Raw genomic sequence first — 24,233 nt, 5'->3', positions numbered from 1 at the left:
GTATCACTACGTGATGAATGGAAATAATGAAATGATGAATACAACATTGTACAAGTATCTTACCAACAGTTGTGAGGATTGCTAGCAGGAGCAGTGGAACGTCCCACTGAATATATTGCACGAGGGTCCTGGAAAATAGAAAACCAAGACGAAAATTGGAATATGATCATCGAATATCGACAAGGGGGCTAAAGGAATTACAAATGGGTCGAAATTAATAATGACGTTTGACATATCAAATATTTAACATTCCATAAACCCTTTCTTAATGGGGGTTTATTCGAATTTTTCCTTACGATACTTAAAGCTGGTGAGGAAATGTGTTCCAAACAGAACTTACGTCAACTTTTCCGGTTTCTTCTTCATTCTTGTGGTGCTTTTCGAAATATTGAGCAGGTGGGTGTGATCGGAACATTTACAGCTTACTGATAATCGCAAGAACTACATTTTTATCTGGATACTCAACGTCAACGTCCTGAAAAAAAATCAAAAACAATATCTGGGAATTTCTGGGAGCATGCCTCTATTAGTGACGCAATTGCAGTATGAAACCTGTGCCAATCGAAAACCACATAAGCCCATACTATACCATTTCGAACACCAATATTCATGGTATTTTTGCCTGTAGCCTGTGAATAGTAGGCTGCCAAAATATGATTTTCTACATGTAAGATTTTATACCACTGATTGCATTGGAAAAGATTAATGGGTAAAGAAGACTTAAAAAAAAGATCATAGATTTTCTTGAGAAGTATATTTTGAAAATTAACTTAGGTTGGCTAGGCAAAGCTAAGCTTACTTTCGTGAAGACGAAATCATTCTTTATATATTACATCATGACATATACCATCAATTGAGCGACTCTGTTTGACTAATGTGGTAGTTACCGATTGAATATATTGTTTATGCTATTACCCCATTTCCCATCAACAAATGAACACTTTGGCATTACGATGAAAATCCTCCTATATTACCTCATGTCATATCCTAACTTAATAAAATACAGCAACCAATACGAAATGAGACAGTTTGCTAGTCCATGTGAAATATGAATTTGCCAAAGAATGCTGTACTCCCAACCTCTCCTCAACGCAGGTTGACAGAAAACCCATTGCGATCTGTGCAACTTTGTACAGGAGGGTATTAAATCTGTCAGTAGTGTTTTGACTGAATGCAGATAGTACACATTATGTGGCAACAATGACCAAACTACAATTTCCACAAATTCTCCAGTTGGCTAAGTTTTTAACTTTAGACCACTGACCGTCTCAATTAAATGACCTTTGATCTCTGCAGAAAATACAGGAATCTTGTATTTGATGGATCCACCTAAGTTTACGCTTTCCATTTTGAGTTTGAGAGTTTACAAGATTTGTTTTTACTTTGACATCAAATGACCTTTGAACTCTGCAGAGAACAAAACGGTCAATGAACTCCATTAGCTGCATGCACATTCCAAGTATGCAGTAATCTAACCATTCCTTTTACAGTTAGAGGGTTAATAAAGTTTTCAGACTTCTATCACTGTTGACCTCAAATGACATTTGAAGTCTGCAGAAAACAACGTGCTTCTTCTAATCAATATGAATAAGGTGCATCAAATAATTTAGTATGAAGTAAATACAAGCTTTATTGTTATCATGTTCACAAAGTTTTTAGCCTTTGACCTCTGTTGACCTCAATTAACTTTGACGTCGACTTCTAGTTTGTGAGTTAACGTGTGTACAAGTATATGGTGCATCCCCCATACTAAATATACAGTTCATCCATATGACGTTTTTTAAGTTGTCATCGTGCATACAATGTTTACAGACTTTGAACAATGTTTACATCATATGACCTTCGACATCGCCAGAAAACAGTAGTGTTCTTTTACTTAATATGGTACATCTACGTACTTACTTTAAAGTTCACCCACCAAATAGTTTCTTGAGAGTTATCGTCTTTACAAGCCAAGTCAGTGGCGTAGGAAGGTACTTTTGAGTGGGGTGGCTGAAGACTGATGGCCATCCAGGGGGAGGGGTCTAAGGGGAGGGGGTGTGCCCCTGATTGATTTTTTTTTTGCATTTCCAGGTGACCTCAGATGCAATTTGGTGCAATATAGCACTACTTCAACACCCACTCCATTTTGTAAATAATTTTGCATTTTCACCTGGCCTTAGATGCAATTTGGTGCTCCAAATGAGATTTTTTTCTCATTTGGGAATGAAAAAGGGGTTTTCTGACTTGCGGAGCGGGGGGGGGGCGGAATGATACTTCCGCCCCCAATATTTTTCACTGGGGGGGGGGCTGGCGCCCCAGCCTCCCGGTTCCTACGCCCTTGAGCCAAGTTGTCACAGAAACGAGCACGCACATGTTATCATTATCGCATAGATTCCGTTTGCATTTGGCAAGTGTATACCCACACAAAGGCTATTATTTTGTATGTTAAAATTCTTGATATTTTCACATATACAGGGTCTTAGCCACTGGGCATAGGGGGAACCTTCCTCCTCTCCTTCTACCCCAGTCACCTAAAATATCTTCCAAATGGCTTACATTTTATAAACGTGCACACAAAGTCGTAAACACTGGCAACATGTAAAGTTGTACTATACACAAAGGTAGTTCAATTATGAAACACGATACCATCATTCTCCTCCTTTAGTGACCCTTACTGAAAAAGATTAAAAGGGGATGGAGAATTTGAACTCTGTCTACGGACCTTGATAATATGTCACGAAAAGTCAAATAATAGCAAGCGTTACCTGAACTTAAATTCTGTGACCCTTAAAATCGGGAAAAACAATTGGGTTGTCCCGATCATATCACAAATGCTGGTTACGCTCATGCTGACATTCTCTCTTTTAACATAGTGCCCCAGATGTAAAAGAATAGATGTTGATCATGTCACCCTACCTAAAAGGTTTATTAAACCAAAGTGCAGTAAATTCTTGTTTTCTCATCAACTTTTTAAATTAAATTATGCCCATAGTATTACACATCTCTATCATATATTATTTTCAAATAGCTGAGGGCAACCTGATGACCTATTTTTGAATGCATTACTTTTTTATCAGTAACTCCCAACCTAATGAACAATGCTGAGTCTACACAGGCCTAGCAAAGAATTCTAAATCTTTAAAAAAAAAACATGCAGTTAGATTGTGCTTCCAAGCTTTCTTATAGTCGCTTTTACATGCTAATTCTCTTTCCTGCTATCGTATTGTAGCGCTGGATTCGTTTAAGACATTTCTTTCTCTTTGCAGTGCATTACACTTGGTCCATGCGTGGAAAATTGTCCTGTTGCTTTTTTTTGTACAGAAAGTCTCCAAGATGATTGAGTAGTTCATGTTTTTGGTCCCACTGTAGTTGTTCATTATTTTCAAGCTTGTTCTGCAAAGTCATGCTAAACTTGATAAAAAGTAACTGAATGTCCCAACTATTATCATCAGAACTGCCAGCTTTTTCAGTTACACTAATCATTTTGTTTGATTCTTCAGTGGTCTCTTGTTTGGTATTTGGAACATCTTCAATCACACCTGCACAAAGTTCTGGTGGAGTCATATCTATTTCAAAATCAAGTGATCCAACTGTAAGCTCAATGGAAGCTTTATCACTCTCTTCATCAGACACACAAGAACTAGATGCACTAGTTGCAGAACAATTAAAATTGAGTTTGTCAGTTCCTATCAAGGGCTTTAAAGGTTGAAGAGTGATAAGTTTAATCTTGCTCATGTCTAAAATTTTGGTTCCAAGCTCAAGGTCAACCCATGACTTAAAAAGCTCATCAAAGAACTGGAAAAATGTTTCTTCTAATGAAAATGGAACACTCATTATTATGCAGAGAGTATTGTATAATGACTCAGTGAACAGTGTATCATCATTTTCTACTTCAATTACTTTCCTAGAATGACCATATTCAACAAGAATTTTCATGGTGGTGGGTAATGTTGATAACACTTAAAGTGGTGATAGTTTCAGCTCCAACACCTGTTTTCGGAAACAAAATAAAACACCAAATTTGGAAATATACCTTGGCAAACTGACACCTCATGAAATACCAGCAGAAAGTCAATTCAATGATAAACATCAGCATTCCCCCATCAAGTTATTGCTTATTGTTACAAAATTATATGAAGCAACACCCCCTCATTAATATGCTGATATATCAAATTTAACAGACATCAACACACTAATGTTTTTACTTAACTACGCGGTACCAACTTTCACTAGAATGGGAACTGTGGTTTTCGAGTAGGCTAACAAAATATATAGTTTTCAGGTTTGACCCAGTGACCACATTAATATTCATTATATAACTACCAAAACAATAACGTTCTTGCACTCACTATACACAATGCATCAACATAGTGAATGTGATGAACATCGGGTATTCCCTAGTTGAGTAATCCTGACCCCTAGCTAGGCGTCACATGGGTACATATACATGCATCCAAACTCACTGAAATCTGAATGCATAGTTTCATTTTGCTTTCAGCAGCAAGGAACCCCAAAGTTGTAAGCCTAATCCTTATTTACTTTTAAGCCTCCATCCACATTTTCTAAATTTTGAAAACAGGAGGGACTGCTTTCTTTGTACATTTTCATTGCACTAGCCTTGGCCTAGTTATATATGCACATTTACCTTTGGTTCACAAAAGTCTCACCATATAACGCCAAAACTAAGTGGGAGTATGTGTTTACTCTGACCATATTGTTATGTGTGCGTGAGTGTGTGTGTGTGTTGACATTTTGTCGGGTCCAAAGTTTACCAAGCCTTATTTGTAGTTTATACTAATAATAATACTTATTTATGAAGCAGCGAGTACAAATATACAGCATAGTAGAACAAAAACTTAAAGATACAAGAAAGGATCGAAAAATTACAAGGTCCCAAATGAGGGTAGCACGTAAATAAGTGAGTTTTTAAGACGCTTTTAAAATTGTCTATGTCAGGGACATTCCTAATGTGGAAATTGAGAAGAACGCTCACCGTACGTCTTAGTTTTAATTTTTGAAAGCTTTAGGAGAACAGCACTGTTATATCTGAGTGAGCTAATTGGAATTTGTAAGGTGAGTAACTTGGAAATGCAGAATGGGGCAAAACCATGGATGGCTTTGTAAGTGAGGATTAGAAGTTTGTACTTCTTTCTTTCAGAAACAGTAAGCCAGTGAAGTTGGTGAAAAATAGGTTTAATGTGGGACCTGGTATCTGTGAGGGTAACAAATATGGGGTATATGTGTTGAATGAGCTGAAGCTTAGAGATTTGGTAAGCAGGAAGACGAAATAAAAGGCTGTTACAACATTGCTAAGCAATCTTGCTCAGTCTGGTTTAGACAGCTCTATACAACTTGTGAAATCTTACTTTTATTACCTATCAATATGTAAAGTGAAAGAAAGGGCGTAAGAAGCTGGGGGGCGCCAGCCCCCCTCCCCCAGTGAAAAATGTGGAGGGCGGAAGTATAATTCGCCCCCCCCGGTTCGCAAGTCAGAAAACCCCTTTTTCATTTCCAAATGAGAAAAAAAAACTCATTTGGAGCACCAAATTGCATCTAAGGCCAGGTGAAAATACAAACTTAAGTTTACAAAATGGAGTGGGTGTTGAAGTGTGCTATATTGCACCAAATTGCATCTGAGGCCACCTGGAAATGCAAAAAAAAATCCAAAGGGGAGGGGGACACCCCCTCCCCAGGCCGGCCATCAGTCTTCAGCCCCCCACTCAAAAGTACCTCCCTACGCCACTGAGTGAAAGAGAACATTATAAACGATATAGTATAAATACTCGATCCTTTCTATATCATTAGTTTTCTGTTGATAGGTAAATCGAAAGTAAATGACACTCTGTGACTAGTACAAGGCCTGAAAGGTCATCAGTATAAATCCGAATTTGGGTATGCAATAGTTACTAAATGTTTTCAAACCTGATCCCATTGTCCCCACTCTTATAGAACATTCATCTCCTTTCAGGCCTACATCTCTCTTCCTTCTTCCCAATCAATAATATAGCCTAAGCATAATTGGGTAACACATGCACTCATTAACATCAACATAAAGAACTGTACACTTAGCTAAATACAACTAGACAATTGGACGAAGGAAGGGAATTGCGTGGACAAAGCAATCGGAAACAACACAAATAAAAACAAGTTATAAACAACTAACATATTCCTATCGTCATATGAAGCGTTATGTATGGATGAGGCTAATGCATGCTTCCCTTCACAGTTTGATATGCTGAATGCGGCATGAACGTCGAACTTCCCACTGATTTTATACCTTTATTGTCCATTGTTTATAACACTAGGTTCACGATTGAGGTGTCATGACTCCAATGAGATCCACACCTCAAAAGGTGTACCCTGGGGATTCCACACCAAAATATCCGGAGAGTAGTGCCTGAAACCCGGAGTCATTATATTAGTAATAACATAGTCATATAGGCCTATATAGAAGTCGTTTGCACATTCTATAACAAGCAAGGCCTAAACATTTGTGTTCTTATTGCGCTTTGTATACAAAACTCACGAGTCTTGCATCATGTCTTCTACAAAAACTATCCACTATATGTGGATCTTTATTCTATAAGTCCCTCCCTTGAGAAAGACAAAAGCAGTCTTCATGAAACTTTGATGCTAATGCAATACTTTCATTAAAAGTTAAATCTGAACTTCAGTGGTAATGTTAAAATGTTATACGGCGTCCCAGGCCACGGTCATGTGAATAAAGTACTTAATATTGATATTTCCATGATAGGATGCATGGGATACGCTACTGAAAACACACAGCAGACTAAGAGCCTATGCTGTATGGAATGCAAATAAGAAGTCAAATCATATTAACCATCTCGAACTACTTGCATATTTATGGGGTTAAAATACTCATGTCAACACACGTATGATATACATATCCAACTAGTACTCCCCAGCTGTTGTATATTTGAAGCACATTCGTGGTTTTAAGTCAGAAAGCTGCGATAATTTAGCAAAATATTGTTTTTTTTTGTGCATCGGCAAAAATATTTGGATCTTTTTTCCTCAAATATGTAGAATTATATTTTGTCTGAAAGCGCATCCTTTGACGTAAGATGAGCGACACATTCCATATATATTGAACTTAGCAAAGAAAATAAGAAAGAAAATATAGACATTAAAAAATGTTCTTGATCATATCTATAAATTATTCTTAAATAGCCGGTTTCGTTAACAGCTAAATCTGATGCATTCGTGGCGGTATAATGAACCTGTTTGAACGTAGCAGCCACTAAGAGCAGCCACTAACACCAGCCAATAGTGTATACATCAACGTTACACGCCGTTGGCCACTGATGTTTGTACACTGTGACGAGCACTGGGTACGCTGTGGCGGAAAAGTGGATCCCCCCAGCAGCCACTAAGGGAAGCCTAAATTAACGGACAATAACAAGACTGCTACTTTTTCGTACCTGTTTTAAAGCGATAATAATTAACGCTATGCATACTGTAAAATGCCAATAATTGCACCATTAGAGAGATGAGATGTTGCTCTTTCATGTGATATAATTTTGGAATTTAATGGGGCACGATTTCTGCATCCATATTGAACTGAAACTTGTGATCCTACCAAATCTTGTGGAGAAAGGCGTAAATTGGGGCAATTTTTATACCATTTTTTTTTCAAATGTCTAAACAATTAATTGATGAGAATATGCAACAGTCAAGAGAGGTACAATGACGATGTTAAGTTATTCCTTTTACACGTGGTATGAAAAAAAACAGTCAAACAGTAACACTTTGATTTATTGAAATTCGATGGCTTCAACACCGTTCGGTCCTAACAGAAGTGGGATGCAAATGGGAAAATTAGCTCGAAACGCGCGGTAATGTGTTATGATCCAAGCGTATTGATATTTCAAAATCGATTAATTTGAGTAATCGACGTAGTTAGGAGGTCCGGTGAGCATCACATCATGGAATAAAATTTCTTCTTTCACGTGTTATACCTACTATGGGTAACAAAGCCGATTTTTGTGACCAAAAGCAGTCTAAAAGTTTTCAAATGTTGATTAATTTTTTTCTTTTTCAAAATCGATTAAGTTGAGTTATGGAGCCTACTGGCTTGTTCGGTTAGCACCACATTAAAGTAGAAAGGTTCCTCTTTCACGTAATATATCTCTATTATCGGTAACAAAATGATTTCTTGACCAAAAGTGGCCTTTAAGTTTTAACCCCGATACGGACATCTCTAAACGCGCTGTATATACGTAACGTGTAATGATCAGAAAACTGTTTACATTTTTATTTATTTCTTCAAAATCGATTAACTTTAGTTATGGAGCCTATTGGCATGTTCGGTTAGAACCACATTAAAGTAGAAAGGTTCCTCTTTCACGTGGTATACCTCTAACTATCGGTAGCAAAAATGATTTCTTGACCAAAAGTGGCCTTAAAGTTTTAACCCTGATACGGACATCTCTTAACGCGCTGTATATACGTTATGCATGTGTAATGATCAGAAAACTGTTTAAATTTTTTATTATTTTCAAACTCGATTAATTTTAGTTATGGAGCCTACTGGGATGTCCGGTTAGCACCACATTAAAGTAGAAAGGTTCCTCTTTCACGTGGTATACCTCTACTATCGGTAACAAAAATGATTTCGTGACCAAAAGTGGCTTTAAAGTTTTAACCCCGATACAGACCCCTCTCTAAACGCGCTGTATATATACTTTATGTGTAATGATCAGAAAACTGTTTAATTTTTTTCTTCAAAATCGATTCACTTTAGTTATGGAGCCTACTAGGCTGTCCGGTTAGCACCACATTAAAGTAGAAAGGTGCTTCTTTCACGTAATATACCCCTTTTATCGGTTACATAAATGATTTCTTGATCAAAAGTGGCCTTAAAGTTTTAACCCTGATACGGACATCTCTAAACGCGCTGTACGTATGCATTGAAAATTTGTCAGATGCACGTTTCGGAGCCTTGGTAAATATTGGGGGGGGGGGGGCTTATCATGCATTTGCCCCCTCAACTTTTTCATTGGGAGGTTGAACCCCCAAGCCCCCCCCCCCCGGTTCCGCCGCCACTGCCTCCGGCAGGAAATGTGATGGACAAACAAACAACATTTCAACGAGTGCAATATCGTATCATATTTGTTGCAAGCTATGATTTGATGACACGAAAGGTTTCATTTAATGAAAATTTTAGTAGAAATGTAGTGACTATAGTAACGATTAATTGGTATTACGAACGCAATGAAAAAAATCCTTGTTATATTGAGAAATTTAATTTGCGTGAATATTTAACAACATGCATTGAATTAGCGGGTGATTATATTAACTTTAGTGTGCTTACAGTAAAGCAGCTTATAAATTAAAGTTTATTGAAACAAGGGGAAGAATTTCTGCTATCTCCTACATCATGTTTGTCTTGTAATATATATCATCATCTAAATTCATACCTTACACTTTTATCAAAGAATTGCAAATCAAGAGCCCTTATTCTCCCCACTGATATTCACCAACATAATGTCTGAAGAAGATTTAACGATGAATAACTGCGTTAGAGCTTGTATTACGACCGGACTGCTGACCAAAAATTTATATCAGCATTACGACATCATTTTATCTCCATATTGTGCAGACGAACAACATTGGGTATTATTCATTTACAAAGTGTCATCTACTTTACATGTCGATGTATTAGACCCTATGGGTTGTGCTTTGCCAGTGAATACAACACGTGCACTTGGTCGTTTCATGGTCACAATTGCCTGCCACCTTTTTGCGAGGAGTTTAAAACGACCACATTATTTTGATAGATCATATACTCTTCTGCATAAATGCTTTCAGTATCCAACTCAACTAGATGGGTGGAATTGTGGAGTTCATATCTGTATCGCAAGTAAATGCATACTTTTCAATAACGCATTTAATTTTAAAAGTAACCAAACTTCCATAACAAACCTGGGAAGATAAATGTATAAAGAAATACAAGAGAATAGAGTGATTCTTTAAATATTACATGTGGATTATTTTGCTAGCAGTACCGATGTAAAATGTTACATAGACTGCAATTTCTTGCGTATCTAGTTGTATATATGATTTAATTTTCATCCAAAGTTGTGTTACATTGTCATTTTCCTTGTCTGACCATTTTTATTATGTCTTAATTTTTGTTAGGACATTTTCTGTAACGTTGTATCTTGTGGAATGAAGATTAAGCGGTTGCCATTGCAATTGGTTTTATTATCATTTTCCCGAATAACACAGCAAACGGACCAGATAATAAGTATATTGTTCCATATATGATGGTTTATGTAGCATGTTTGATATGATGGAGTGTGTTTTTTGGTTAGCTGTTCGCATACGCTTGCAAAGAGTTGAATTGAGAGAGGAAGATTTCATCCTTTGTATGTTGATGTAACAGTATGCTAACTTCCGTGAAAGAAATGTGCACGTTTATTAGAGAGTATTGTTCAAAATTATTAATGCAATATAACAAGAAACGCTTCCCTTAACTTTAGAAAGGGTCAATCGTGAGTTAAGACTGACTTAAACAGTGGCGTAGCTAAGAATTTGTTTATGCGAGGGTGGTGGGTGGGGCTAAATCGCTTCATGTGTGTGTGTGTGGGGGGGGGGGGTGAGTTTTACCAACTACACTCTTTATGAGGACCAACTTGTGAGCTGTTCTTTTGAGATGTGGTATACTGTCTAAATTATGAAGTGTTTGTGTATTAAAAAGGGAAGGAGTATAATTATTTCCAATAGTGTGGGTCGTTTGGAGGGGTGTGAGTGCCCTTGGCAACCGACCCCCATTGGAGATATGCTACTGGATGTAACTAAGTGTGAATATAGGGTTTGCCATGTCTCATAGAGAGTCTGTGTAACTTATAAGACGTTTTATTGTTGTGATAATATTACAAATTATACTTTTACAAAAAGGTAATGAGAAGAGAGATTAATATCGTCAGTCATTCTTTAGAACCTCAAGATCATAGGAATGCAAGATGAATCTATCTAGATAACAAAAGTATCCGATCGTGTGTTAAATGTACAATGTATTCCACACAGACTTCATGTTGGTTATATGTGGTCTTAGGGTACGATGTGAAGATTTACTTGTCATGCTGCAAAAAGGTAAATGACTAACTTCTTTTGAAAGAAAATACAGTCCGACGAACAGTTATCAATTTTGTTTGATTACATAATTTGTCTATGTAGTCTGATATTTCGGTACAGGGGGAGCAAATAATTAGATTTGCTACAAAGAGAAGCTATGGAGCACAAATATTCAGTTTGTTCCGACAAGAAGGACAAAATTGAATCATAAATAAATCTAATCAAGAAATCAGTTTTGTTACCGATAAAAGAGGTATACCACGTGAAAGAGGAACCTTTCTACTTTAATGTGGTGCTACCCGGATATTCGGGTAGGCTCCAATACTAAAATTAATCGATTTTAATAAACAAAATAAAAATTAAACAGTTTTCTCATCATTACACATTACGTATATACAGCGCGTTTCGAGATGTCCGTATCGGGGTTAAAACTTTAAAGGCCACTTTTGGTCAAGAAATCATTTTTGTTACCGATAAAAGAGGTATACCACGTGAAAGAGGAACATTTCTACTTTAATGTGGTGCTACCCGGATATTCGGGTAGGCTCCATAACTAAAGTTAATCGATTTTGTAAAAAAAAAACACATTTTTTGGATCATTACAGATAACGTACAGCGCGTTTCGAGATGTCCGTATTGGGGTTAAAACTTAAAGGCCACTTTTGGTCAAGAAATCATTTTTGTTACCGATAGTAGAGGTATACCACGTGAAAGAGGAACCTTTCTACTTTAATGTGGTGCTAACCGGACATGCCAGTAGGCTCCATAACTAAAGTTAATCGATTTTGGAAAAAAAAACACATTTTTCTGATCATTACACATAACGCTAGCGCGTTTAGAGATGTCCGTATCGGTGTTAAAACTTTAAAACCACTTTTGATCAAGAAATCATTTTTGTTACCGATAAAAGAGGTATATCACGTGAAAGAGGAACCTTCCTACTTTAATGTGGTGCTAACTGGACATGCCAGTAGGCTCCATAACTAAAGTTAATCGATTTTGAAAAAAAAAACACATTTTTTTTTTATCATTACACATAACGTACAGCGAGTTTAGAGATGTCCGTATCGGTGTTAAAACATTGGGGCCACTTTTGGTCACGAAATCATTTCTGTTACCGATAGTAGAGGTAAACCACGTGAATGAGAAACCTTTCTACTTTAATGTGGTGCTAACCGGACATGCCAGTAGGCTCCATAACTAAAGTTAATCGATTTTGTAAAAAAAAAAACATTTTTTGGATCATTACACATAACGTACAGCGCGTTTAGAGATGTCCGTATCGGTGTTAAAACTTTGAGGCCACTTTTGGCCAAGAAATCATTTTTGTTACCGATAGAAGAGGTATATTACGTGAAAGAAGAACTTTTCTACTTTAATGTGGTGCTAACCGGACATGCCAGTAGGCCCATTACAAGTTAATCGATTTTGAAGAAAAACCAATTTTTTGGATCATTACACATAACGTGCAGTGCGTTTAGAAATGTCCGTATCGGTGTTAAAACTTTAAGGCCACTTTTGGTCAAGAAATCATTTTTGTTACCGATAGAAGAGGCATACCACGTGAAAGAGGAACTTTTCTACTTTAATGTGGTGCTAACCGGACATGCCAGTAGGCTCCATAACTAAAGTTAATCGATTTTGTAAAAAAAAAACACATTTTTTTGGATCATTACACATAACGTACAGCGCGTTTAGAGATGTCCGTATCGGTGTTAAAACTTTAAAGCCACTTTTGGTCAAGAGATCATGTTTGTTACCGATAGAAGAGGTAAACCACGTGAAAGAGGAACCTTTCTACTTTAATTTGGTGCTAACCGGACATGCCAGAAGGCTCCATAACTAAAGTTAATCGATTTTGAAGAAAAAAAAATTAAACAGTTTTCTGATCATTATACATTACGTTTATACAGCGCGTTTAGAGATGTCCGTATCGGTGTTAAAACTTTGAGGCCACTTTTGGTAAAGAAATCATTTTTGTTACCGATAAAGGAGATATACCATTTGAAAGAAGAACCTTTCTACTTTAATGTGGTGCTTACCGGACATGCCAGTAGGCTCCATAACTAAAGTTAATCGATTTTGAAGAAAAAATAAAATTAAACAGTTTTCTGATCATTACACATTACGTATATACAGCGCGTTTAGAGATGTCCGTATCGGTGTTAAAACTTTAAAGCCACTTTTGGTAAAGAAATCATTTTTGTTACCGATGGAAGAGCTATACCACGTGAAAGAGGAACTTTTCTACTTTAATGTGGTGCTAACCGGACATGCCAGTATGTTCCATAACTAAAGTTAATCGATCTTGAAAAAAAAATGAATAAAAATTGAACAGTTTTCTGATCATTACACATTACGTATTTACAGCGCGTTTAGAGATGTCCGTATCGGTGTTAAAACTTTAAAGCCACTTTTGGCCAAGAAATCATTTTTGTTACCGATAGAAGAGGTATACCACGTGAAAGAGGAACCTTTCTACTTTAATGTGGTGCTAACCGGACATGCCAGAAGTTTCCATAACTAAAGTTAATCGATTTTGAAGGGAAAAAAATAAACAGTTTTCTGATCATTACACATTACGTATATACAGCGCGTTTAGAGATGTCCGTATCGGTGTTAAAACTTTAAGGCCGCTTTTGGCCAAGAAATCATTTTTGTTACCGATAGAAGAGGTATACCACGTGAAAGAGGAACCTTTCTACTTTAATGTGGTGCTAACCGGACATGCCAGACCGCTCCATAACTAAAGTTAATCGATTTTGAAAAAAATAAAATAAACAGTTTTCTGATCATTATACATTACGTATAACGCACAGCGCGTTTAGAGATGTCCGTATCGGTGTTAAAACTTTAAGGCCGCTTTTGGCCAAGAAATCATTTTTGTTACCGATAGAAGAGGTATCTTAGGTGAAAGAGAAACCTTTCTACTTTAATTTGGTGCTAACCGGACATGCCAGTAGGCTCCATAACTAAAGTTAATCGATTTTGAAGAAAAAAAAAAAAAACAGTTTTCTGATCATTACACATTACGTATATACAGCGCGTTTAGAGATGTCCGTATCGGGGTTAAAACTTTAAAGCCACTTTTGGTCACGAAATCATTTTTGTTACCGATGGTAGAGGTATATCACGTGGAAGAGGAACCTTCCTGCTTTAATGAGGTGCTAACCGGACAAGCCAGTAGGCTCCATAACTAAAGTTAATCGATTTTGAAGAAAAAATAAAATTAAACAGTTTTCTGATCATTACACATTACGTATATACAGCGCGTTTAGAGATGTCCGTATCGGTGTTAAAACTTTAAAGCCACTTTTGGTCAAGAAATCATTTTTGTTACCGATAGAAGAGCTATACCACGTGAAAGAGGAACTTTTCTACTTTAATGTGGTGCTAACCGGACATGCCAGTATGTTCCATAACTAAAGTTAATCGATCTTGAAAAAAAAAATGAATAAAAATTGAACAGTTTTCTGATCATTACACATTACGTATATACAGCGCGTTTAGAGATGTCCGTATCGGTGTTAAAACTTTAAAGCCACTTTTGGCCAAGAAATCATTTTTGTTACCGATAGAAGAGGTATACCACGTGAAAGAGGAACCTTTCTACTTTAATGTGGTGCTAACCGGACATGCCAGTAGGCTCCATAACTAAAGTTAATCGATTTTGAAGGGAAAAAATAAACAGTTTTCTGATCATTACACATTACGTATATACAGCGCGTTTAGAGATGTCCGTATCGGTGTTAAAACTTTAAGGCCGCTTTTGGCCAAGAAATCATTTTTGTTACCGATGGTAGAGGTATACCACGTGAAAGAGGAACCTTTCTACTTTAATGTGGTGCTAACCGGACATGCCAGAAGGCTCCATAACTAAAGTTAATCGATTTTGAAAAAAAAAATTAAACAGTTTCCTGATCATTATATATTACGTTTATACAGCGCGTTTAGAGATGTCCGTATCGGTGTTAAAACTTTGAGGCCACTTTTGGTAAAGAAATCATTTTTGTTACCGATAAAAGAGATATACCATTTGAAAGAAGAACCTTTCTACTTTAATGTGGTGCTTACCGGACATGCCAGTAGGCTCCATAACTAAAGTTAATCGATCTTGAAAAAAAAGGAATAAAAATTAAACAGTTTTCTGATCATTACACATTACGTATAACGTACAGCGCTTTTAGAGATGTCCGTATCGGTGTTAAAACTTTGAGGCCACTTTTGGTAAAGAAATCATTTTTGTTACCGATAAAAGAGATATACCATTTGAAAGAAGAACCTTTCTACTTTAATGTGGTGCTTACCGGACATGCCAGAAGGCTCCATAACTAAAGTTAATCGATTTTGAAGAAAAAAAAAATAAACAGTTTTCTGATCATTACACATTACGTATAACGTACAGCGCGTTTAGAGATGTCCGTATCGGTGTTAAAACTTTAAAGCCACTTTTGGTCAAGAAATCATTTTTGTTACCGATAGAAGAGCTATACCACGTGAAAGAAGAACTTTTCTACTTTAATGTGGTGCTAACCGGACATGCCAGTATGTTCCATAACTAAAGTTAATCGATCTTGAAAAAAAAATGAATAAAAATTGAACAGTTTTCTGATCATTACACATTACGTATTTACAGCGCGTTTAGAGATGTCCGTATCGGTGTTAAAACTTTAAAGCCACTTTTGGTAAAGAAATCATTTTTGTTACGGATAAAAGAGATATACCATTTGAAAGAAGAACCTTTCTACTTTAATGTGGTGCTTACCGGACATGCCAGTAGGCTCCATAACTAAAGTTAATCGATTTTGAAAAAAAAAAATTAAACAGTTTTCTGATCATTATACACATTACGTATATACAGCGCGTTTAGAGATGTCCGTATCGGTGTTAAAACTTTAAGGCCACTTTTGGTCAAGAAATCATTTTTGTTAACGATAGAAGAGCTATACCACGTGAAAGAAGAACTTTTCTACTTTAATGTGGTGCTTACCGGACATGCCAGTATGTTCCATAACTAAAGTTAATCGATCTTGAAAAAAAAGGAATAAAAATTAAACAGTTTTCTGATCATTACACATTACGTATAACGTACAGCGCGTTTAGAGATGTCCGTATCGGTGTTAAAACTTTAGGGCCGCTTTTGGCCAAGAAATCATTTTTGTTACCGATAGAAGAGGTATCTTAGGTGAAAGAGAAACCTTTCTACTTTATGTTGGTGCTAACCGGACATGCCAGTAGGCTCCATAACTAAAGTTAATCGATTTTGAAGAAAAAAAAATAAACAGTTTTCTGATCATTACACATTACGTATATACAGCGCGTTTAGAGATGTCCGTATCGGTGTTAAAACTTTAAAGCCACTTTTGGTAAAGAAATCATATTTGTTACCGATAAAAGAGATATACCATTTGAAAGAAGAACCTTTCTTCTTTAATGTGGTGCTTACCGGACATGCCAGTAGGCTCTATAACTAAAGTTAATCGATTTTGAAGAAAAAAAAATTAAACAGTTTTCTGATCATTACACATTACGTATATACAGCGCGTTTAGAGATGTCCGTATCGGGGTTAAAACTTTGAGGCCACTTTTGGTAAAGAAATCATTTTTGTTACCGATAAAAGAGATATACCATTTGAAAGAAGAACCTTTCTACTTTAATGTGGTGCTTACCGGACATGCCAGTAGGCTCCATAACTAAAGTTAATCGATCTTGAAAAAAAAGGAATAAAAATTAAACAGTTTTCTGATCATTACACATTACGTATAACGTACAGCGCTTTTAGAGATGTCCGTATCGGTGTTAAAACTTTGAGGCCACTTTTGGTAAAGAAATCATTTTTGTTACCGATAAAAGAGATATACCATTTGAAAGAAGAACCTTTCTACTTTAATGTGGTGCTTACCGGACATGCCAGAAGGCTCCATAACTAAAGTTAATCGATTTTGAAGAAAAAAAAAATAAACAGTTTTCTGATCATTACACATTACGTATAACGTACAGCGCGTTTAGAGATGTCCGTATCGGTGTTAAAACTTTAAAGCCACTTTTGGTCAAGAAATCATTTTTGTTACCGATAGAAGAGCTATACCACGTGAAAGAAGAACTTTTCTACTTTAATGTGGTGCTAACCGGACATGCCAGTATGTTCCATAACTAAAGTTAATCGATCTTGAAAAAAAAATGAATAAAAATTGAACAGTTTTCTGATCATTACACATTACGTATTTACAGCGCGTTTAGAGATGTCCGTATCGGTGTTAAAACTTTAAAGCCACTTTTGGTAAAGAAATCATTTTTGTTACGGATAAAAGAGATATACCATTTGAAAGAAGAACCTTTCTACTTTAATGTGGTGCTTACCGGACATGCCAGTAGGCTCCATAACTAAAGTTAATCGATTTTGAAAAAAAAAAATTAAACAGTTTTCTGATCATTATACACATTACGTATATACAGCGCGTTTAGAGATGTCCGTATCGGTGTTAAAACTTTAAGGCCACTTTTGGTCAAGAAATCATTTTTGTTAACGATAGAAGAGCTATACCACGTGAAAGAAGAACTTTTCTACTTTAATGTGGTGCTTACCGGACATGCCAGTATGTTCCATAACTAAAGTTAATCGATCTTGAAAAAAAAGGAATAAAAATTAAACAGTTTTCTGATCATTACACATTACGTATAACGTACAGCGCGTTTAGAGATGTCCGTATCGGTGTTAAAACTTTAGGGCCGCTTTTGGCCAAGAAATCATTTTTGTTACCGATAGAAGAGGTATCTTAGGTGAAAGAGAAACCTTTCTACTTTATGTTGGTGCTAACCGGACATGCCAGTAGGCTCCATAACTAAAGTTAATCGATTTTGAAGAAAAAAAAATAAACAGTTTTCTGATCATTACACATTACGTATATACAACGCGTTTAGAGATGTCCGTATCGGTGTTAAAACTTTAAAGCCACTTTTGGTAAAGAAATCATTTTTGTTACCGATAAAAGAGATATACCATTTGAAAGAAGAACCTTTCTTCTTTAATGTGGTGCTTACCGGACATGCCAGTAGGCTCTATAACTAAAGTTAATCGATTTTGAAGAAAAAAAAATTAAACAGTTTTCTGATCATTACACATTACGTATATACAGCGCGTTTAGAGATGTCCGTATCGGGGTTAAAACTTTGAGGCCACTTTTGGTCACGAAATCATTTTTGTTACCGATAGTAGAGGTATACCACGTGAAAGAGGAACCTTTCTACTTTAATGTGGTGCTAACCGGACATGCCAGTATGTTCCATAACTAAAGTTAATCGATCTTGAAAAAAAAATGAATAAAAATTGAACAGTTTTCTGATCATTACACATTACGTATTTACAGCGCGTTTAGAGATGTCCGTATCGATGTTAAAACTTTAAAGCCACTTTTGGCCAAGAAATCATTTTTGTTACCGATAGAAGAGGTATACCACGTGAAAGAGGAACCTTTCTACTTTAATGTGGTGCTAACCGGACATGCCAGAAGGCTCCATAACTAAAGTTAATCGATTTTGAAGGGAAAAAATTAAACAGTTTTCTGATCATTACACATTACGTATATACAGCGCGTTTAGAGATGTCCGTATCGGTGTTAAAACTTTAAAGCCGCTTTTGGCCAAGAAATCATTTTTGTTACCGATAGAAGAGGTATACCACGTGAAAGAGGAACCTTTCTACTTTAATGTGGTGCTAACCGGACATGCCAGAAGGCTCCATAACTAAAGTTAATCGATTTTGAAAAAAATAAAATAAACAGTTTTCTGATCATTACACATTACGTATAACGTACAGCGCGTTTAGAGATGTCCGTATCGGTGTTAAAACTTTAAGGCCGCTTTTGGCCAAGAAATCATTTTTGTTACCGATAGAAGAGGTATCTTAGGTGAAAGAGAAACCTTTCTACTTTAATTTGGTGCTAACCGGACATGCCAGTAGGCTCCATAACTAAAGTTAATCGATTTTGAAGAAAAAAAAAATAAACAGTTTTCTGATCATTACACATTACGTATATACAGCGCGTTTAGAGATGTCCGTATAGGGGTTAAAACTTTAAAGCCACTTTTGGTCACGAAATCATTTTTGTTACCGATGGTAGAGGTATACCACGTGAAAGAGGAACCTTTCTACTTTAATGTGGTGCTAACCGGACATGCCAGAAGGCTCCATAACTAAAGTTAATCGATTTTGAAAAAAAAAATTAAACAGTTTCCTGATCATTATATATTACGTTTATACAGCGCGTTTAGAGATGTCCGTATCGGTGTTAAAACTTTGAGGCCACTTTTGGTAAAGAAATCATTTTTGTTACCGATAAAAGAGATATACCATTTGAAAGAAGAACCTTTCTACTTTAATGTGGTGCTTACCGGACATGCCAGTAGGCTCCATAACTAAAGTTAATCGATCTTGAAAAAAAAAGGAATAAAAATTAAACAGTTTTCTGATCATTACACATTACGTATAACGTACAGCGCTTTTAGAGATGTCCGTATCGGTGTTAAAACTTTAAGGCCGCTTTTGGCCAAGAAATCATTTTTGTTACCGATAGAAGAGGTATATTAGGTGAAAGAGGAACCTTTCTACTTTAATGTGGTGTTAACCGGACATGCCAGTATGTTCCATAACTAAAGTTAATCGATTTTGAAGAAAAAAAAATAAACATTTTTCTGATCATTACACATTACGTATATACAGCGCGTTTAGAGATGTCCGTATCGGGGTTAAAACTTTAAAGCCACTTTTGGTAAAGAAATCATTTTTGTTACCGTTAAAAGAGATATACCATTTGAAAGAAGAACCTTTCTACTTTAATGTGGTGCTTACCGGACATGCCAGTAGGCTCTATAACTAAAGTTAATCGATTTTGAAAAAAAAAAAAAAAAACAGTTTTCTGATCATTACACATTACGTATATACAGCGCGTTTAGAGATGTCCGTATCGGTGTTAAAACTTTAAAGCCACTTTTGGTCAAGAAATCATTTTTGTTACCGATAGAAGAGCTATACCACGTGAAAGAAGAACTTTTATACTTTAATGTGGTGCTAACCGGACATGCCAGTATGTTCCATAACTAAAGTTAATCGATCTTGAAAAAAAAATGAATAAAAATTGAACAGTTTTCTGATCATTACACATTACGTATTTACAGCGCGTTTAGAGATGTCCGTATCGGTGTTAAAACTTTAAAGCCACTTTTGGTAAAGAAATCATTTTTGTTACGGATAAAAGAGATATACCATTTGAAAGAAGAACCTTTCTACTTTAATGTGGTGCTTACCGGACATGCCAGTAGGCTCCATAACTAAAGTTAATCGATCTTGAAAAAAAAGGAATAAAAATTAAACAGTTTTCTGATCATTACACATTACGTATAACGCACAGCGCTTTTAGAGATGTCCGTATCGGTGTTAAAACTTTAAGGCCGCTTTTGGCCAAGAAATCATTTTTGTTACCGATAGTAGAGGTATATTAGGTGAAAGAGAAACCTTTCTACTTTAATGTGGTGTTAACCGGACATGCCAGTATGTTCCATAACTAAAGTTAATCGATTTTGAAGAAAAAAAAATAAACAGTTTTCTGATCATTACACATTACGTATATACAGCGCGTTTAGAGATGTCCGTATCGGGGTTAAAACTTTAAAGCCACTTTTGGTAAAGAAATCATTTTTGTTACCGATAGTAGAGGTATACCACGTGAAAGAGGAACCTTTCTACTTTAATGTGGTGCTAACCGGACATGCCAGAAGGCTCCATAACTAAAGTTAATCGATTTTGAAAAAAAAATTAAACAGTTTTCTGATCATTATATATTACGTTTATACAGCGCGTTTAGAGATGTCCGTATCGGTGTTAAAATTTTGAGGCCACTTTTGGTAAAGAAATCATTTTTGTTACCGATAAAAGAGATATACCATTTGAAAGAAGAACCTTTCTACTTTAATGTGGTGCTTACCGGACATGCCAGTAGGCTCCATAACTAAAGTTAATCGATTTTGAAAAAAAAGGAATAAAAATTAAACAGTTTTCTGATCATTACACATTACGTATAACGTACAGCGCGTTTAGAGATGTCCGTATCGGTGTTAAAACTTTAAGGCCGCTTTTGGCCAAGAAATCATTTTTGTTACCGATAGAAGAGGTATCTTAGGTGAAAGAGAAACCTTTCTACTTTAATTTGGTGCTAACCGGACATGCCAGTAGGTTCCATAACTAAAGTTAATCGATTTTGAAGAAAAAAAAATAAACAGTTTTCTGATCATTACACATTACGTATAACGTACAGCGCGTTTAGAGATGTCCGTATCGGTGTTAACACTTTAAGGCCACTTTTGGCCGAAAATCATTTTTGTTACCGATCAAAGAGGTATATTAGGTGAAAGAAAAACCTTTCTACTTTAATGTGGTGCTAACCGGACATGCCAGTAGGTTCCATAACTAAAGTTAATCGATTTTGAAGAAAAAAAAAATAAACATTTTTCTGATCATTACACATTACGTATATACAGCACGTTTATAGATGTCCGTATCGGTGTTAAAATTTTAAGGCCACTTTTGGTAAAGAAATCATTTTTGTTACCGATAGTAGAGGTATATTAGGTGAAAGAGAAACCTTTCTACTTTAATGTGGTGCTAACCGGACATGCCAGTAGGTTCCATAACTAAAGTTAATCGATTTTGAAGAAAAAAAAAATAAACAGTTTTCTGATCATTACACATTACGTATATACAGCGCGTTTAGAGATGTCCGTATCGGGGTTAAAACTTTAAAGCCACTTTTGGTAAAGAAATCATTTTTGTTACCGATAAAAGAGATATACCATTTGAAAGAGGAACCTTTCTACTTTAATGTGGTGCTTACCGGATATGCTAGTAGGCTCCATAACTAAAGTTAATCGATTTTGAAAAAAAAAATTAAACAGTTTTCTGATCATTATATATTACGTTCATATAGCGCGTTTAGAGATGTCCGTATCGGTGTTAAAACTTTGAGGCCACTTTTGGTAAAGAAATCATTTTTGTTACCGATAAAAGAGATATACCATTTGAAAGAAGAACCTTTCTACTTTAATGTGGTGCTTACCGGACATGCTAGTAGGCTCCATAACTAAAGTGAATCGATTTTGAAAAAAATAAAAATTAAACAGTTTTCTGATCATTACACATTACGTATTTACAGCGCGTTTAGAGATGTCCGTATCGGGGTTAAAACTTTAAAGCCACTTTTGGTCACGAAATCATTTTTGTTACCGATAGTAGAGGTATACCACGTGAAAGAGGAACCTTTCTACTTTAATGTGGTGCTAACCGGACAAGCCAGTAGGCTCCATAACTAAAGTTAATCGATTTTGAAAACAAAAAAAAAATAAACAGTTTTCTGATCATTACACATTACGTACACAGCGCTTTTAGAGATGTCCGTATCGGGGTTAAAACTTTGACGCCACTTTTGGTCAAGAAATCATTTTTGTTACCGATGGTAGAGGTATATCACGTGGAAGAGGAACCTTCCTGCTTTAATGTGGTGCTAACCGGACAAGCCAGTAGGCTCCATAACTAAAGTTAATCGATTTTGAAAAAAAAAAACACATTTTTTGGATCATTACACATTACGTATATACAGCGCGTTTAGAGATGTCCGTATCGGTGTTAAAACTTTAAAGCCACTTTTGGTAAAGAGATCATTTCTGTTACCGATAGAAGAGGTAAACCACGTGAAAGAGGAACCTTTCTACTTTAATGTGGTGCTAACCGGACATGCCAGAAGGCTCCATAACTAAAGTAAATCGATTTTCAAAACAAAATTAAACAGTTTTCTGATCATTATATATTACGTTTATACAGCGCGTTTAGAGATGTCCGTATCGGTGTTAAAACATTGAGGCTTTTTGGTAAAGAAATCATTTTTGTTACCGATAAAAGAGATATACCATTTGAAAGAAGAACCTTTCTACTTTAATGTGGTGCTTACCGGACATGCCAGTAGGCTCTATAACTAAAGTTAATCGATCTTGAAAAAAAAAGGAATAAAAATTAAACAGTTTTCTGATCATTACACATTACGTATAACGTACAGCGCGTTTAGAGATGTCCGTATCGGTGTTAAAACTTTAAGGCCGCTTTTGGCCAAGAAATCATTTTTGTTACCGATAGTAGAGGTATACCACGTGAAAGAGGAACCTTTCTACTTTAATGTGGTGCTAACCGGACAAGCCAGTAGGCTCCATAACTAAAGTTAATCGATTTTGAAAAAAATAAAAATTAAACAGTTTTCTGATCATTACACATTACGTACACAGCGCGTTTAGAGATGTCCGTATCGGGGTTAAAACTTTGAGGCCACTTTTGGTCAAGAAATCATTTTTGTTACCGATGGTAGAGGTATACCACGTGAAAGAGGAACCTTTCTACTTTAATGTCGTGCTAACTGGACATCCAAGTAGGCTCCATAACTTAAATTAGTCGATTTTGGAAAAAAAAAACCTTTCTTATTTATGCACTAATTGAACAACACACTCGACTGCAGCATCAGTTATAACAAACACACACGACCGCAGTGGTAGTACTGTGTGTCATGTCTTACTGTCCTTTTTTCTTAGTGGCTGCTGTTAGTGTCTGCTCTTAGTGGCTGCTACCTCCATTAAGGCGTTTAATGACTCAAACATAAATTCCACATGGATATAGGCCACCCATGTACATTTAATACTTACAGCTTAAAAGTCGACTTTTTGTAGATCTTCTACTAAGCTTCTTTAAGCAACTGCAAGTAAGCTCCCTATATTTCTCGAAACAGTTTGAACGGAACAATTGAAACGGATCAAAAGTATGAATCCTGAAGCTATATTTAGTAAAAGCTTTGCCAATCCCTACACTGTGAATGTCATGGTTATATATTAACACTGTGCATATTAACTTACCTATATTTTGGGCACGGATCCATCTAGCATCTTCCATTAGCCATAAGGGAACTAAACTATGAATGACCTATGTTTCCATGTTTCCCTACAGTGGAACTTTAATGCATGGAGTTTGAATATAGAATTCCTCCCTAGATCAAGATTTATAACTAAAACACAAGTGTTTAATTTCAAGTCAGCTGTAAACAAAAAAAGTCGTGTCGCTCCA

At 36.0% G+C, this 24,233-nt stretch overlaps 1 protein-coding gene across 2 annotated transcripts in view; it reads right to left on the bottom strand.

The window, feature by feature from the left end:
* The window catches only part of LOC139980896 (uncharacterized), a 28,562-nt gene extending 4,589 nt beyond the window's left edge, over nt 1-23,973 (bottom strand). The window contains exons 1-3 of one of the 2 annotated variants that reach the window (XM_071992903.1): nt 23,819-23,973; nt 341-475; nt 64-128 (exon numbers count right to left, since the gene is read on the bottom strand). In XM_071992903.1, coding sequence (XP_071849004.1) covers nt 64-128; nt 341-366 — 91 coding nt within the window. In that variant the 5' untranslated portion in view covers nt 367-475; nt 23,819-23,973. Of the gene's footprint in view, nt 1-63; nt 129-340; nt 476-6,259; nt 6,348-23,818 lie in introns of those variants that run through there. The other variant, XM_071992904.1, reaches the window with a different exon arrangement.
* Between the last annotated feature and the right edge of the window lie 260 nt (nt 23,974-24,233).

This window comes from Apostichopus japonicus, chromosome 15 (genome assembly GCF_037975245.1).
Source record: "Apostichopus japonicus isolate 1M-3 chromosome 15, ASM3797524v1, whole genome shotgun sequence".
NCBI classification, from domain to species: Eukaryota; Metazoa; Echinodermata; class Holothuroidea; order Aspidochirotida; family Stichopodidae; genus Apostichopus; species Apostichopus japonicus.
Note: the sequence above shows the minus strand (reverse complement) of the source record. Positions and strands in the feature narration are given on the sequence as shown.